Source organism: Poecilia formosa, unplaced genomic scaffold (genome assembly GCF_000485575.1).
Source record: "Poecilia formosa unplaced genomic scaffold, Poecilia_formosa-5.1.2 Scaffold145, whole genome shotgun sequence".
In the NCBI taxonomy this organism is placed as follows: domain Eukaryota; kingdom Metazoa; phylum Chordata; class Actinopteri; order Cyprinodontiformes; family Poeciliidae; genus Poecilia; species Poecilia formosa.
The window spans coordinates 1,174,567-1,190,300 of NW_006800084.1; the positions used below are offsets into that span (position 1 = coordinate 1,174,567).

General features: G+C 39.9%; 1 protein-coding gene across 1 annotated transcript; it reads left to right on the forward strand.

Annotated features, from left to right (window-relative positions):
- On the forward strand, window positions 1–13,246 carry LOC103145705 (signal-induced proliferation-associated protein 1-like). The gene is made up of 9 exons (XM_016676978.1): window positions 1–283; window positions 861–1,247; window positions 2,388–2,514; window positions 2,605–2,737; window positions 4,626–4,724; window positions 6,773–6,845; window positions 7,499–7,577; window positions 11,411–11,422; window positions 11,985–13,246. Exons 1-9 carry the CDS (start codon window positions 81–83, stop codon window positions 12,126–12,128), a joined length of 1,257 nt encoding a protein of 418 aa, XP_016532464.1. The 5' UTR covers window positions 1–80; the 3' UTR covers window positions 12,129–13,246.
- Window positions 13,247–15,734: the final 2,488 nt, after the last annotated feature.

A 15,734-nucleotide genomic window follows, 5' to 3' on the forward strand; every position in this document is an offset into this window, starting at 1 on the left:
TTCTTCAGCTGGTGACGCGGGGCTGCGAGGCGCTGGAGGTCACCCCGCTGCGGGACGGAGTGGGGCAGCCAGGCTTCCTCATGAACGAGGAGGGCTTCGTGACGGACCTGCAGAGGTTCTGCTACGCCGAGAGCGGAGGCCTGCAGCTGTGGGCTCGCGTGGTGAGGCTGTGCGGACATTCCCTGGTCCACTTGAGCCCCGAGGAGAGGAGCAGGCTTCTCCGCACGGCACACAAGATCCACATCACCGTCATCCCACCGGATGAGAACGGCAAACCTCGCAGGTTGGACAGAAGTCTTTCTACCCGTCAGAGACAGACTGTGAACCCAAGAGGTGGCCACACTGCAATGGTCAAGGCAGCAGATGAGTTGGAGGGAGTTAGTGGGACAAGATGGTCCAGAAAAAGAAAAGAGTCAGGGATAGGTCACAGCTCTCTCTGCTGCTAATGACAGTCTGTAGTCAGCTGGCCAGCAACCAGTAAATCCTTCTTAATGATGTTTAATCACACTGACACGGCCTGGCCGACTGCACCCAGGACGTTTCTGCTTAACTGACAGCCGAGCGACGGCAGAAACAGCTGTGAACAGAGTTGTTGGGATAAAGTAAGACATTATCAAGCCAGACATCTCTACTGCTTACTGCGCCAAATAACGTCACAAAGCTGGCAGGAGAGATTTAATCGTGCTCAACCCTGCATTACTCCTTCTGAGGCACAAAACATAAATTACCACAATTATGTGGCAGAAAGATGCGGCTCACAGGAAATGCTCTGCTTTTGCCTTCGTTTTGTTCAATTTGTAAGTCATAATGCAATAAAGCTCGGGGGTTTTGTTCTCACGCAGTCTGTTATTGCTTTGCAGAAGTTTCTCTGAGCTCTATCAGAAAGCCATCAAGGATGCGGAGTGCAAGTCCGGCGAGGACAAGTCGGGAGTGGCCTGGGTGGTGGATGAGAGGGAAGACGAGAGGGAGGAGCAGGAGCAGAAGGTGGAGGAGGAGCAGCTGAAGGCGGACAGGGTCGACGAGGAGGAGGAAGATCAGCTCGCCGAGGATGAGCTGAAGATGGACGGCGGCGGGGGGCAAAACGAGGAGAGTCCCGGCCCACTCCTCACACTGCCCGCCTTACCTTTGCTGAGGGCTACGTCTCTGCAGGACCAGCCAGCCAATAAGAGCGAAGAGATCAGCATCTCTCAGCTCACCCGCAGCGTTTCTCTGGAGAAGCAGCTGTCCTACACAGACACCTGTGATGAGTAAGCTTCACTAAAACTATGAAGAACATATCTTGTACATTTGTTTGCTTAATTTAGCTGCTTTAAAATCAACCACAGATTGTGATAAAACTTTGTTTAAAGCAGTTTTTCAATTATGATTTAATTGAACTTGGATCTAGATTCATGTTTGTTTTGTAAAACTGGAAATATTTTTTTACTGTTCTGAAATAGAAAAAATTCAAAGTACATTACACAATCATTTGCTGAATCATTACTTAGCTTAAAACGTAATCAAGTCTTTTTTTTGTTTTTTTTTGCTGTAAACAAAAACTTCAATTCTTTAGCTTGAACGAAAGGTTAGATAATTGAAACTTGGACACATGAGGACCACTGGGTTTCCCCCAGTGGATCAAAAGCCTGGCGGGCCACCAGGCTTTACTTGTGCCCCCCCAGGCTAAGCATTGCTTATTTATGTAAGTTTTTTTAAAAACGTTAAGACTTTATAGTTGGTATTCAACTATTAATCTTCCAATCTTTTAATAACACATGATTATCAAGTGATATATTCCAATTTCCTGACAACTTGAAACATTTTTTAACTCAAAAACACGACGGGCCGCTGGATGAACGACTGCTGAGCACCCCAACCACCGGGCTTAGCAACTTTTCTGGGGGAAACCTTGATCCCAAACAGAAAACTGTTTTTTCCACGAATAAAACAGATCAAATTTAAGCATCTAAGGACCTGCAGTTAGCTTAGATGAGCTGCAGATATTTTAAAATACGGAGCCGTATTGTGAAATGTGATGATAGCGCAGCAGCACCTTTGTTTTCACTGAAGCACTTATCTACGTCGTCTGCACTCTGGTCTAATTCTCATCCTCTTCAGTATCAAAGAATCTGTGTCAGCCTGTTTAATTTCTTTAATCACACTTGTCAGCTGCTGGGGAGGAAAAGGAAACACTCATGCAGATATTTTTAGATTCTCCTCATATTGAGTTAGATTTTTATCACCCTTTGAAAGCACAACCAAAATTATTTGACCGGACTTATCGCATGCTATTTTTGATCCTTGACAACCTAAGCTCTCCTGGATATTAGGTTTGGTTTTAACCACTGGATTGGATCAAAAGATTTGCTTTTGTGTATTCTCCTGCTACATTTCTGCCTGATGGACAGACACGTGTACGACAACGTGATGATGAAGGAGAAACGCCACATCTACGAGAACGTCGGGGAGCTGAGGGACGCCACGCCTGACCTGATCCTGGCCGTCAAACCTAAAGTTCCCCCAGAAGACGAGCAGGTCGACCACAACACCTGAGCTGCGTTTTCCCCTGACGCTTGTGCGACACGTTTGATGTAAACTTTGACCTCTGTCTGCTTCTTGATTTAGTTCATGGCCGCTGACTTTGGCGAGGACAAAGCTTCAGCGAGTGACTCGTCCCTATCATCTTCCCGGCTATCGAGTGTAGACCGAGCGGAAAGAAACTCACGAGCCCTCAGTCTGCATAACTCCATCACCAAGAGTAAGGGCTTTCTTATTTCTGAGAAATTATCTACAAACTCCATGAAGGTCGTTCAATACAGTGCAGTGTTTGTTTTCTTTTAGTCAAACCTAAATGTTTCAAATTAACAAACCTGCAGGATTGTTTTAGTGCGGCCATATTAAAGCTTAAGGACTCAAGTCAAGATGTTTTTTATTTTTTGCAAATGTGAGACGAGCCAAGCAGCAGCAGTTTTCATCTTGGAACTGTAACATGTGCGCCATTTATCGCCAGTCACTTTCTTATTGTTGAATCATGTGACTCAAGTGAGCGCTGCAGTTCTTTAGACACTGTTTTGGGTTATTTTTGACCTCCTGGATGAGGATTTGACCCAATCTTGAAGTATTTTTGGTCGGTGATCCACTTGTCTGAAGGTTCGCTGCTGTTTCAGTGTTTCTCCTTTTTAGGATTATGACTCTCCTTGGGGTTTGCTGGAGTCCCGAATTGTAAAAAATCCTGCTGTAACCTTTTTTTTAAGCATCTGTTCTTGAGATTATTTGGATAGTGTTGCTATTAATCTACTGCATGTGGTCAGATAACTTCTATTAAATGCTTTCTTCATTCATTAGGTCTGGTAGTAATTGGGCTGCTGGTCAAATTTAACAAAGCTTTCAGCTGAACTCATGATTTGAAAACTGAAGCTTTACCGTTTCAGTTTGGACCAGGTTGGTTTGGTTAGCCATTTTCCCTTAATGAATAAAATTATTTCCTGCTCTTTGTGTTTACTCACATTATTTATGTTTGATAAAATCTACTTAACGGTCTGAAGCATTCAAGTGTGACAAGAAAAGCAAAAACAAAACAAATCTATAAGGAAACCCCTCTCTTTATTCTGTATATTTTGGGGGTTTCCAGCAAAGTGGATGTCCAGTTTGAGTGAATTTAGAAGGTAATATGTGCTGAGAAACACTATGAACCCGATTATAAGTTCAAAACAAAGCTTTATCACAACACAGCAGCTGGCACAGCAGCTCAAACGATGCCAAAATGGAACGATTACACATGTTTGCAAATCATCTCTGCCTGATTTGACCCTTAAATTCCTTTTTTTAGTCCCGTCCTGCCTTAAATCCCTCTCTTCATTATCCCCCCTGCAGTGCTCGCTGTGTCCTCTTTGTTCCTCCTCTTTCACACACGCTGCCCGCTATGCCGCTAATCTAATATCACCCCTGCTCTGCTGCCCCGCTCCACCACGGGCAGGAATAAAAGGGGGGACATATGGGTGGTGGGAGGGGTGGAGTTTCAGGCGGGGCCCGCTCCCCACCCAAATCAAGGATCCCCTTCTTCCTGAACCATCTGCTCTGCCTCTGCTGAGATCCTCGTTCAGCACCCATGAGAGCACGATTGCTCATCACCTCCTCGGATTCCTCTCATTGTTTCGCAGAGCGCCCGCTAACAGGAAGCCTGCAGGACTTTCAGATGCGTCAACACCACTTTAAGCTCAATTGTAAAATTCAAGATGTGCTTGAGAGCTGAAGTGTAACAACTGTAGGGCTTTTAGGGCAAAACACAAAACAGTTTTTAATGTTTACTCACATAATTGAAAGAAATCTGAATTAAGTTAAGCTTACTTCCGCCTTCTTGGTTTTGGTTTCCACTAATCATTTACATCAAGCCTTTTATAGGCATGGCCTCAAAAACACCCTGCTCCTGATTTGGGATATTTGGCATCAAGCTGCAGTCCAGCATCAAAGCAACACCGCCTCCTAGCGGCCGATTTCTGCCAGTGCAAGACCAGAGGCAACGCAGATGCATGCAACATCTGCAGTCCCATTTCTGTCCTATATACACCACACACAGAATGCTGAATATATCATGATGATAGAGCTTCACCTCTTATTCTCTTTTTCTTTTTCTTTTTTTCTTGTAGTTCTCTCTGAGACGACAGATTCGACAGATGAGGAGTGGCAGTCCATTGCTGACCTGGCGACAGCCTGCCGCAGCATCCTGGAGGCTTTGTCCAAAGAAGGTGAGGTTATGCACGGTTCATAATTTATATTTTATGTTTTTTGAAAGAGCATTCCTGAAGTTAAATGCACCATGAAGACAGAGAGCGTCATTCCTGTGCTGTTCACTTATTATTGCTGCCCTCTTGTGGTCAGTCAGCATACAGTACATGCTATGTGATAAAAAAAAAAAAAAAAAAACACTTTGGTGCTTTTCTTGTTGTCATCAGAACATTTTTAGATTAGGAATCAGATTTTTTTTAATATCTAGGAAAAGATGTGAACCAAAAGAAATCAAGTCCAAAGCGAGAACATGACAATTCAGATTCAGATTATCTTGCTTCAGTTATCCAGAAACTCTGAGAAACAGAATTTCATCCATTATTACTGAACTAAACTGGGAATGCAACATGCTTTCACATAAATAAAAGCAACTATATGTAAGAAGTATTTACGCCCTGTAAGGTTTTTCATATTTCTTCATATTTAAACATTGTATGATGTGAACTTGGATGAGGGTATCATAAAGTATCACTTAAGTGGAAGGTGAAAGAAAAATTGTTTTCAAATTTCTGCTAACCATATTCAAGGTTTCCCCCAGAAAACTTGCTAAGCCCGATGGTTTGGGTGCTAGAGCAGTCGTTCATCCAGCGCACCGCCGTGTTTTTAAGTTAAAAAATGTTTAAAGTTGACTTGTAATTTGAAAATATCACTTAATAATTATGTGTTATTAGAAAATTAATATCTGAACACCAACTAGAAAGTCTTAAAAAATGCTAACATTAAAAAAACCCTTAAATAAATAAGCCTGATGGGGCAACAAATAAAGCCTGGTGGCCCGCCAGACTGGGGGAAACCCTGCATATTAGTATAAGGTTTAAAAATGTGGTGTCCATGTGTATTCAGCCCCTTTGAGTAAAATTGACAATTATCACAAGACTTTTGGGGGAATGTTTACCAGCTTAAAACACCAAAAGTTTTCTTTTTTTTCTTCTTTTTTTTCTCATTGCTCTTTGTCAAAAACCTCCAGCTCAGTCAGATTAAAAAGCGTCCAAAAACATGATAACGTTTTCAGGGTGACGTTCAGTTTTTTGCTCTGCAGGTTGTCCATAAACTTCAGACTTGGTCTCATCTAATCAAACATAACTCCTCCATATGTTTGCTGCGTCCGCTGCATTAATATTAGCAAAGTGCAAACAGAGCAGCTTATGCTGCAGTGCAGTTTCAGCGATGGCTTTTTTACCGCTACGCTTTTAATAAAGGCCAAATTCGTAAAATGCTTGCCTAATAGTTGTTGATCGATTTTTCCGACCTGGGCTGTGAGTTTTTGCAGCTCCTTCCGAGTTTCTTTGCTTCTTTTCTGGTGAATCCTGTCTATGTCCAGCCTGTCACTTTAGGTATAGACACAAACGTCTTCATGGATTTTCATACTCGTCCCATTTTCAGATAAACGATTGAACAGAGCTCTGTAGATGTTAAAAGCTAGGAATATTTTTTCATCATCTAATCCTGCATTAATGTTCTCCATGTTTTCCTCCCTGACCTGTCTGCTGAGTTTGTTCAGCCATGTTTCTCCAGCAAACCCCACAGTCCTTCACAGGAACATTTCCATTTATTCATAGATTAAATTACACACAGACAGGATTTTATTTAGCATTAAGGTCACTTATGACGAAAGTAGGTTGTTCAAGATTTTATTTAAGGGTTTCGGAACAAGGGGCTGAACACAAATCCACATCACATTTTCTCATTTTTTTTGTTTTTTAAAAATGTGTCCCACAAATTTTTGATCTTTTACATAAAATCCTGTGTGATTATAAATTAACGTGTAACCATTAGAACAAACTTAGATATCTAGGGAAACTACTCGTTACCTCAGATCAACAAATTGTGGAGTACTTTTTGATTTTCTTTAGCTTTTCTTTTATTTTGTTTGTATTTCCTCTAACTCAGGTCAAAGCACTTTGAATTGCCTTGTTGCTGAAAAAGTGCCATGTAAATAAAATGGCCCTACCTTGCCTTTTCCACGTTGTCAATGTGATGATAATGTCCTTAATGCTGTTTTTCTCAGACCGCAAAGCCGGGGATTCCTCCCAAGGTGGAGCTGATCAGACAGACGGCAAACTCAAAGACTCAAAGGACAGGTGGGTCACGACAAAACACACACAGAGTGAAGGACTTCAGCATGTCTGTATTTTCTCAACAGCCTAAGACCTCTTAATTTTCTCAACGTCATTAACGTTTAGCTTTAAGACTCGTGTGTCTACATCTACGGGACAGTTTGTTCATGTTTGTGCTGCAGAGGACAGCAGATTGAATCAGAATTTTCCAACAAAATTCTCCTCTTAAAGAAGAACAGGCATCACGTCTGCACGATTATGAACTTTATGTAATAGTCATGTACTTCAGCTTTAAACGTGGTGAACCTGAGTCCCCCACCAACGCAACCGTGCTATTATTCTGCTCCTCCGGAGGGCGCAGTCATTATTTATGACTGCAGTCTTGCAGAAACGCAGCTCAGGATGAGAGCAGTCACTCACACTGGCTTTCCTTGTCAGACGTCGGTGATTAATGAAAATTGACCTCTGAAGTGTTCCTGCTTTCATTAGAGGTAAAAGGAGCTCAGTCCTCAGCTTAGTCCCACAAACCGCAGCACCAATCAATCAAATTAAGAAGTCTCCTTGCCTTCGTTTGTTGTAGCGGCTGACAGGAAGTTTCTCTTCCTTCATTAATGGGTTTCGTGGGCTGGGAAGCTAAATCCCTTCAGCTGTTTGCTCTTCGCCTGTTTTTGCTGCAGTGACTCTCCGGGCCACCTGGAGGAGAAGGTGTCGCAGCTGGAGGCCATGCTGAAGAAGCTGCAAGACGACCTGCAAAAGGTGCTTTGACTTCTATGAATGTTATTCTCTGTGACAGTATTTTGTAGCTCCACTAAAAGAGTCAGCAGGCAGGAGAAACGCATTTCCTTTGCTCAGCTTCTGTCGCTTGAGCGAGAAGATTTCTGTTTGCTGATGCAGCTGTTAGAAATCCTGCCGTCGACGAGCCACTTCAGGTCCCCTGCTGACTCGCTGTAGAGATGTATTAAATTATAAAAAGAACAAAAAAATACTTTAAAAAGACGTTTATTTATTTATTATTTTGTGTACAGAAACGTTCCTAATTTTTGTAATTTTCCCCGTATTCTGCTACTTTACATGTATTTATGAGACGTCCTGCTGTTTTTTTTTCAGTACTTTCTTTCCTGCACATTTCCACCAAACATGAGTCTGTGCTGCTCTGTTGATCTTTCTTGTTGATGCCTCAGAAAACTGTATGAGATGAACTCAAAGGCTTCTTTTGGACATAAGATCCAGCTGCCTTAAAAAAAAGCTCAATTTCAACACAAAGTCCACTTTTCAAACTAAAACAAAATTAAAAAAATTTAAAACGAACAAAAAAAAACAAAAAAAAAAACAACAACATGGCCTTACTCAGCAGATGGAGCTGCTTGGTCGTCCAAACATAAGTGGCCCTTGTGTTGAAAATTTATTTTTGCCAATACTGTCTCTGTGTATGTCTTTGTCTGTATGATGCATGGTATTTCTCCCAATTCAATTCTATTTTGAAGTCTTTGATGAGGACTGCAACTATGACTATTTTCACTATTTACTGAAATAATGGCTATTTTTCTGAACAATCAACCGACTCTTTACCTCTCAATGCTAATGACAGAAAAGCTCCTCAAACACGTACATCATTAAAGGAAGTTTAATGTCTAATTTTGACTATCATTGATTCATTTACAACCTTGTTTCCGAAAGAGAGAACAAGCACGCTGTGTAAAACGTAATTTTGGAAACTGGATATAAACAATTAACAACTTTTTACAATTTAAAATGAAGAAAAAGTTTTCATTCTTGAAAAAATACATGACAAAAGTGCTGAGCCATCTGTTATTTCATTATGCTTTCATGGACCATTATTCCTTTTTCATTATGTTTGAGCAATACAACTTTTTTCACATTTTTCCCCAACAATCACCAGTAAAATTTCAGTTCAGGTAAATATCTCCAATATCACCTCCCAAAGCCTTTTGAAACATCACAGCATAAACAATCTCATGGCCAGGCTACCTCGATTTTTTGTACATGGCGACAAATTCGACTCTCAGATTTCATCTAATTTAATCTGAACAATCACAGTTCAAACAAAGCAGCAATAACCCAATAATCACATTATTTAACCTCATACAAAACTATGCAAACACACTGTTTCTGCTGATGAAGATTTACTTACCTCAGGATGCTGGATGCTTGAAAGAGAACATAAACCTGACAGCATGACCTACTTTCTGTTTTATTTTTCACCTAATACTTATCTCACCTCCAGGGACACTCATAGAGCTCTGTCCTGACCCAGCAGAACTTTGTGACTTTTACACCCTTTATTCCAATTATACACTATTGGAAATTATACGATTATTTCAAATACATATCAGGACTTGATGACCTAAAAAAATCCTTTATTTCCTCTTACCTAAATCTTGGTGAAATACAATCTTTAACAAAACACGGCAAGATATGAGACGGCGTCACAGCCCATGAGAATATTTTCTGTTTAACCTCTGCTCTTCTGAGTTTATTTTACAGTAGATAATAATTTAGGTATTGACTATTTAAATGCCCAAAGTTAGGTGTAATTAGGTATAATTCAGACACATAAGTCTGACCTCATTAAGACAGAAACATTACCTAAACTTTGCTACAAGCTACACAATTTGTTAAGCTAAATCTTTGGAAACTAACAAAGCTGGCTGGCATAATCTGACTAATACTAAAACCAAAGCAAGAGTTATCAGCTGAAGTCTTCAGTAAATGATAAACTTGTCGGGTCTTTGCTGCATTTTCTTCCTGGTGTAAATTGTTTTTATGTCTGACACTTCCTTTCTTGTCCTCCGTTTGTCTATTTGCCTCATTTTTAGGGACACATTGCACAGCCTGTTGTTTTGGACAGGTGATAGGTCTGATTTAAAAAAATAAATGTGTGAAAAAAGCAGCAAAAGCCTAAAGAATAATTATAATGAGATTCAAAAAAACCTGGAGAACTGCTGATTTAGTTCACTTAAAAAAAATGACAGTAATATTTGGCTTCCTGTAAATGAAATATGAACAATTACGTTTTCTTTTTTACTTTGATATATAGTTGTGCGAGTTCATTTTAAACCTGATGCCAACTGCATATTTTCGTGACACTGATAAAAGACTTGGCCAATCTGGTAAAAGCTTGTAGGAGTAATTAGCAGCGACGTGATATTTTCGAAGGATGGATTCTCAGCTGCATTGGCAAAAGTATCACCAGTTTAAGTTGGACTTTTCTCGTAGGAAATGTCCTGCATGAAGTTTTATTTTAAGACCAACATGCTCAGTGACATAGCATCAGGAGGACTCTTTATTGATCGAGCACAAGTAGAGATAAGGAAGGAATTAAAAATCATGTGATTCTATTGCTGAAAAACAAAACACAGCGCAGTTTTTCCATTGCATTTCACACAAACAAATCATCTTTACTGAAATACTTTTAACGTAAAATAGTGTGAAATCTCAATAGTTGGGTGACTCTGTTGACTTGATCTGCTGTGCACTTCATTATTTTGGCCTTTTTGGAAGAAACCAGTTAGAGGGCTGGTTTTCCGTCTCCCTTTTAGGGAAAACCAGACGAGTGCACTGCACTGTAAAACATTTGAATTTGATTTAACTTGAAAATGAAAGTCCATCTGCTGCCTTGCAAATGTAATTTAATTTGTTTTAACTCAGAAATTAAAGTTCATGAATTTGATTTAACAAGAGATGAGTTGTCTAAACGTTTTTTTAGTTAATCTTGAATTGTGACTTTTATCTTAATTCAAATCAAATAATCATTTCACAATATGCAAGAAAAAAAACAGCACACATTTGTCTATTATTTTCACCCACAATATAAAATTAAAATAACTACTTATTCTACGTTAGAGCAATTTAAATTCTTGTTTCAAATTGCATCAACAAAATTTCTGATCTTTTCATGAATTTTATTAAACATCAGAATTCAGTTCATTTAGTGTGAACAGGACATTAAAATAAACATTTGCCTTAACAACACAAGAGTCAGATCAATGTAACGCACTTCCATCTCAGGATACAAAAACATGCTGCTAAGCATTCTGGGAAATAGTTTTTCAGGTTTTTTAACTTAAAAACTAGTTTATTCAACTCTTAAAATAAAAGTTAACAACGTACTACTGTAAATTTCTCTTTCACAAACTCACACATTTAGGTTCAAAATCTAAAAGTGGCTAAATTTATTTGACTTAAAGAGTAGAAGACAGTAGACACGACTAAATGCAGCTCAAATGTTTTACAGTTGAAATAGCAGCATTATGATGTGGGATTTCTTTTTCTTTTCTTTCTTTTCACAAATGCATACCATACTTTTCTGATCTTTTATTTAGAAACATTTGAAATCCTGTTCTCTTTATACACTGCGTAAAATCCACAAGAACATAAACTGTTATTTATGGTTGTAATGTGTGAAGAAGTTCAATGGATGTGATTTTTTTTCTGTTAATCTCAAAGGTTTGGCATCAAGTTAAAAATGAATTGAAATGATCTTACGTCTCAATTTTGACATTTTAGAGCATTACGTATTTATATAACATATTAAACTGATGTTCTGTTTCTATTTACCTTTTACACAGTGGGCACACAAGGTTTGTATGATTAACTTAATGTGATTATTTGCTGCTTTTCCCTGTTTTGCAACAACAGAATCAATCCAAACATCACCTGGGACTCCGGAAATGTTTGATTTTGCTCGTCCGCTACTAATCAGCCTTGATGTTTGGTGAATGCAAAATAATGAGAATGTTCGATCATGAAAATAATCATTAGTTGCAGCCCTGTGCACATTGTGACTGATAAGGTGCTTGCTCATCTGACCGTCAGCCCACAAAGAACTGATTTAATAAACAATATGCAACAGTAAAAGTCAGCAAAAGCTTGGTTGTTTTCGTCTGGTATCTCGAATCAAAACAAAATCTCTCCCGTCAGAGAACTGATCGGATCGGCTGATTGGCGCTTTGGGATTGCGAGTTTATTCCTCCTCACTGCTGCTGCTGTGCGTCTCTGCTCTTGACTGTCGCGTCTCTTGTTTGCACACGCCCGCGAGCTTCCTCCGAGCCATCACTGTACCTGTCGCCACCCACCTCTCGTTCCTGCCACAGCAATCTGAGCGACAGCTTCTGTTCTCTGTTGTGTGCCGATGTTTTTCAGGAGAAAGAGGACAAGGCGGTGCTGCAGGCCGAGGTGCAGAGCCTCAGGCAGAACAACCAGCGGCTGCAGGAGGAGTCGCAGAGCACAGTGGCCCGCCTCATCAAAGTCACTGAGCTGCTGTGCAACGTCAACAAGCCCTGTTAGGTCCCCATGATGCAAATCCCGCTGAGCGCCTCCATGCCCAACAACGTTCTTTGATCGTGTATAGATAGCTGCAAAAGTAAACACACAGGCAAGTGTGGTCCTGCCTGCTGGGGAGGAAGTATGCAAAAGAGACAAAAAAAAAAGTATAGACTGACCTTCACAGGCTGCTGTAGAGTGCTTCTCTTGGTGTGTGTGTGTGTGTGTGTGTATGCGTGTGTGTGTATGGTTGTTTTTCTTGCTTCAAATACTTGACAAGCTCTGCTAAGTAGCACTTACAGAAGAGGTTTCAATTAAGACAGACAGACAGACACTGTATAGCATGTTTTGTGGTGTCTGATGGACAAAATGACCAAAAGTGTATAAAGCATAGTAAGCAGTATCAGCGGTAATATATGTGAACGGTAGTAAAGCTACATGTAGTCGCAGGGTCTGAGTGTGTTTTCTGCCTGGCACTGACAGGAAGGTTGGCCTGAAATTAAAACACACATGAATATTTGAATTACTGCAGGCGGCCTTCTACTTAGAAACATGTAACGATGCTCACTGAGGGAGGTCTGTTACGTAAGGACATTATCCTCCATCTTCACTTCTTAGTCGTACTGTATTTAGGCAATTCTGCTTTTAGGAAACAAAACTGGAAAATAAGGGGACTGAAAAAACAGAGATTCAAACTGCTTGTTTCTTCTGGGGTGTTTTTTTTTTTTTTTTTTGGATTTGAAAAGAAAAGCAGCATAAAACTCAGACTCTGGCAGGAACGAACTGCTTCAGCTTCCTTCCATGACTGCCTGTAGCTGTTTTATCTTCTAACCTCACTATTGTAGCAGCCATAACTGTAGAAGATCGCCTCCTGCTGGCCTGAACTGCAGCTCTTATTTTTCAGCCCGCAAAATAGCTTTAGGTGTGAGAACGAGCAACCTGGACTGATGGTGAAACAATGCAGAAAACTGTATTTAAATTCATTTTTGTTTGTGTTTTATTGTTTTTGTTTTGTTTTCTGATGTAACTATTTGGGTAATTGTTTGCTTTAGCTGGAGAGTGGCAGCAGTGCATTGAAATGTCCTTAATTAGAGATGCACCAAAAAAAAAAACAAAAAAAAAAACGATTCACCTAATTGTGATCACAATCAAATGAGTTTGATATTTACCAAACTTGACTGGTGACCAGCCTGTTAAAACCTCAGAAATGCAACATTTTTCCAATCAACGAATGCAGCTAAGGGCTAACAGATCTCACTAGCATCACTCTTCAGTGTGGAAGTGGTCACTGACCGAATGATAATCAAAGTTAGCTATTGTCAGTGTCAACGAGGCGTTTGAAAGTAGATGGAGGAACCGCAGAGGTGCAGGAAGCTGTTTAAAATGGAAACATGGCGTCTGGTGCTTGCATTTCACTCCACTATGGTTGTTTTCAAGCTCGACTATTTTGGGTGCAAAAATGAGCCGTTTGCTATAAAAGGTCAACTCACAAGAGGAATGTTGTTTCAATTTGATAAAATATTAAACTGACTAAAGCTCGACGTCAGTCAGAAGTTTTATTGTTTGTTTTATTAATTTGAGCTTTCAGCCTGTCTGTCAGAGAACATGCTGGATTTGGAAATGTTGCCAGTGGGGATTTCTGATTACAAATTGGTGTCTGCTCTCCCCGGCGCTGTGGTTCTCAAACTAAAACCTGCTGATGCCGTGTTTATTTCACCTCTTAAGTCAGAACTCTGAGCTGTTTTTGTAATCAAAAACAACCACAAGTTTCAAGCTGAAAAACCAGCTTGATTTGCTTATTGTAACCACGGTTACTGCTTGTAGCAACGCAGTAAAAACAACAACGTGTTCGTATATAATTCGCAGCGACGCGTTCACTTGAGGAGGTTGTGTTGCAGTTTTAAGAAAATCCATGTCATCAGAGGTGCAAATAAAGTCATTTTTATTGCAGCTGCTGGTGAATTTTATATGCAATTAAGGCGACCATTTTGTTTTCAGAGGATGGAGCTGTTGAGACATCTCAGAGTTTCTGACTTGTAATTCTAATTTAACGGCCTGTTTGTTAATCTGTCTGGCTTCAAACTGATTTTTCAACGTCTGTGCTCTGGATGAGAAAGAAAATGTTTCTTTGTTGTTTTTTTATGAACACACATCAAACTGAAAAGTACAATTGCTGCTGCACTATTTTAAAACGTCATTTTGTGTGGAAAAACTTAGTAATGTCTATTATCAGTAACAGTAATTGCTGTTTTTATTCTAAAACGTTTGAGAATCACCACCATAGGGAATGCATAGAGGCTGCTGTTTGCATTTATGTTCAACACCATAAAATTAAAGACATTTTTAAACATCAACTCTAATTTTCGGCTGTTTCAAAGTGGCAGACAGGAGGACAGCTCCCAGAAGAGACTGATTTGAGTAATGCTAGCCATGCTAACCAAGCTAATCAACTAATCAATCAAGTTTATTTGTATACTTCAGCAACAAGGCAGTTCAAAGTGCTTTTCATCATAAAAACACAATTAAAATTCAACAAGTGAGAAACCAGACAGACGTTTCATTTTAAAATGATTAAAAACATCAATATACATTAAATATGTTGGTCAATGTTCAATTTAATGTGGTTCAAAAGCAACTCTAAACATGTGGGGTTTTAGCCTTGATTTAAAGGAGCTCAGGGTTCCAGCTGCTTTGCAGTTTTCTGGACGTTTGTTCCAGATTTGTGGTGCATTGAAGCTGAACGCTGCTTCTGAATGCTAATTGTTAATTTATGATTGTTAATGTTAAATGGCTTCACTCACACACACACACACACACACACATTGGGATCTTTCTTCTACTTTTGATTATTAATGACTCAAAGCAGAAAAGTTAGACGACACAAAAACCGTAATTTTCTCAACGTTTTGTCACACTAACGTTTCTGAGTTTGTCCCCCCACTACGTACCTTCACTCAAACATTTCCTCCATTTTGGTTGGCGGGTTTTTGTTGCTTTGTATTTTCTACAACTATGGTTCACAACTGTGGTTTAATTCTGTTCCCTAATTCCTTCTGGTTGATATAGTTTAACTTTAAAATTTGACTTTGAGTCATTGGTTGTCAAAGCGGTACTAAGCACCCTTCTGTTGTTCAGGAGCCATTTTGTACACAAAACAGTCGACTTTAAAGCAACCAGTATCCTACAGGTACGAAATGCCCAACTGACCGGCATTCTCCATTCACAGCAGGAAATCTGAAGGTAGCTATTTTGACGAGTCATTTTTTGCATATATTCTCGTACGATAGTTTTTAAAGAGAAACTGGAAGTTGACCATAGTTGTCCAGTCGGTGCATCTCTAACCTAAATGTACGCTTGTGTGCTTGCGTGTCATTCCTGCACCTTTGCTTTTGTCAGTGTAACACTGGACATGCCACACACCGAACTCCATTCAGCCTAGCATAAAATTATAAGATTATATCTTGCTCGACATAAGAAGGTGCATAAGATCTGAACTCCAGCCCTGATGCTCGCCTTCCCTCATCAATGCATCTCCACTGCTGATGGAGTCGGTGTGTTCAGAGTTGGACTGCCAACAATCAACCGACCCACAAACTGATAAACTGAACTCTCACAAACACACACACACAC

Excerpts from the sequence above, each read along its gene's own strand:
- LOC103145705 (XM_016676978.1), top strand. The coding sequence starts at position 81 with ATGAACGAGGAGGGCTTCGTGACGGACCTGCAGAGGTTCTGCTACGCC. Across the intron at positions 284-860 it reads GAGAACGGCAAACCTCGCAG|AAGTTTCTCTGAGCTCTATC; the intron begins GTTGGACAGAAG and ends ATTGCTTTGCAG. Across the intron at positions 1,248-2,387 it reads TACACAGACACCTGTGATGA|ACACGTGTACGACAACGTGA; the intron begins GTAAGCTTCACT and ends CCTGATGGACAG.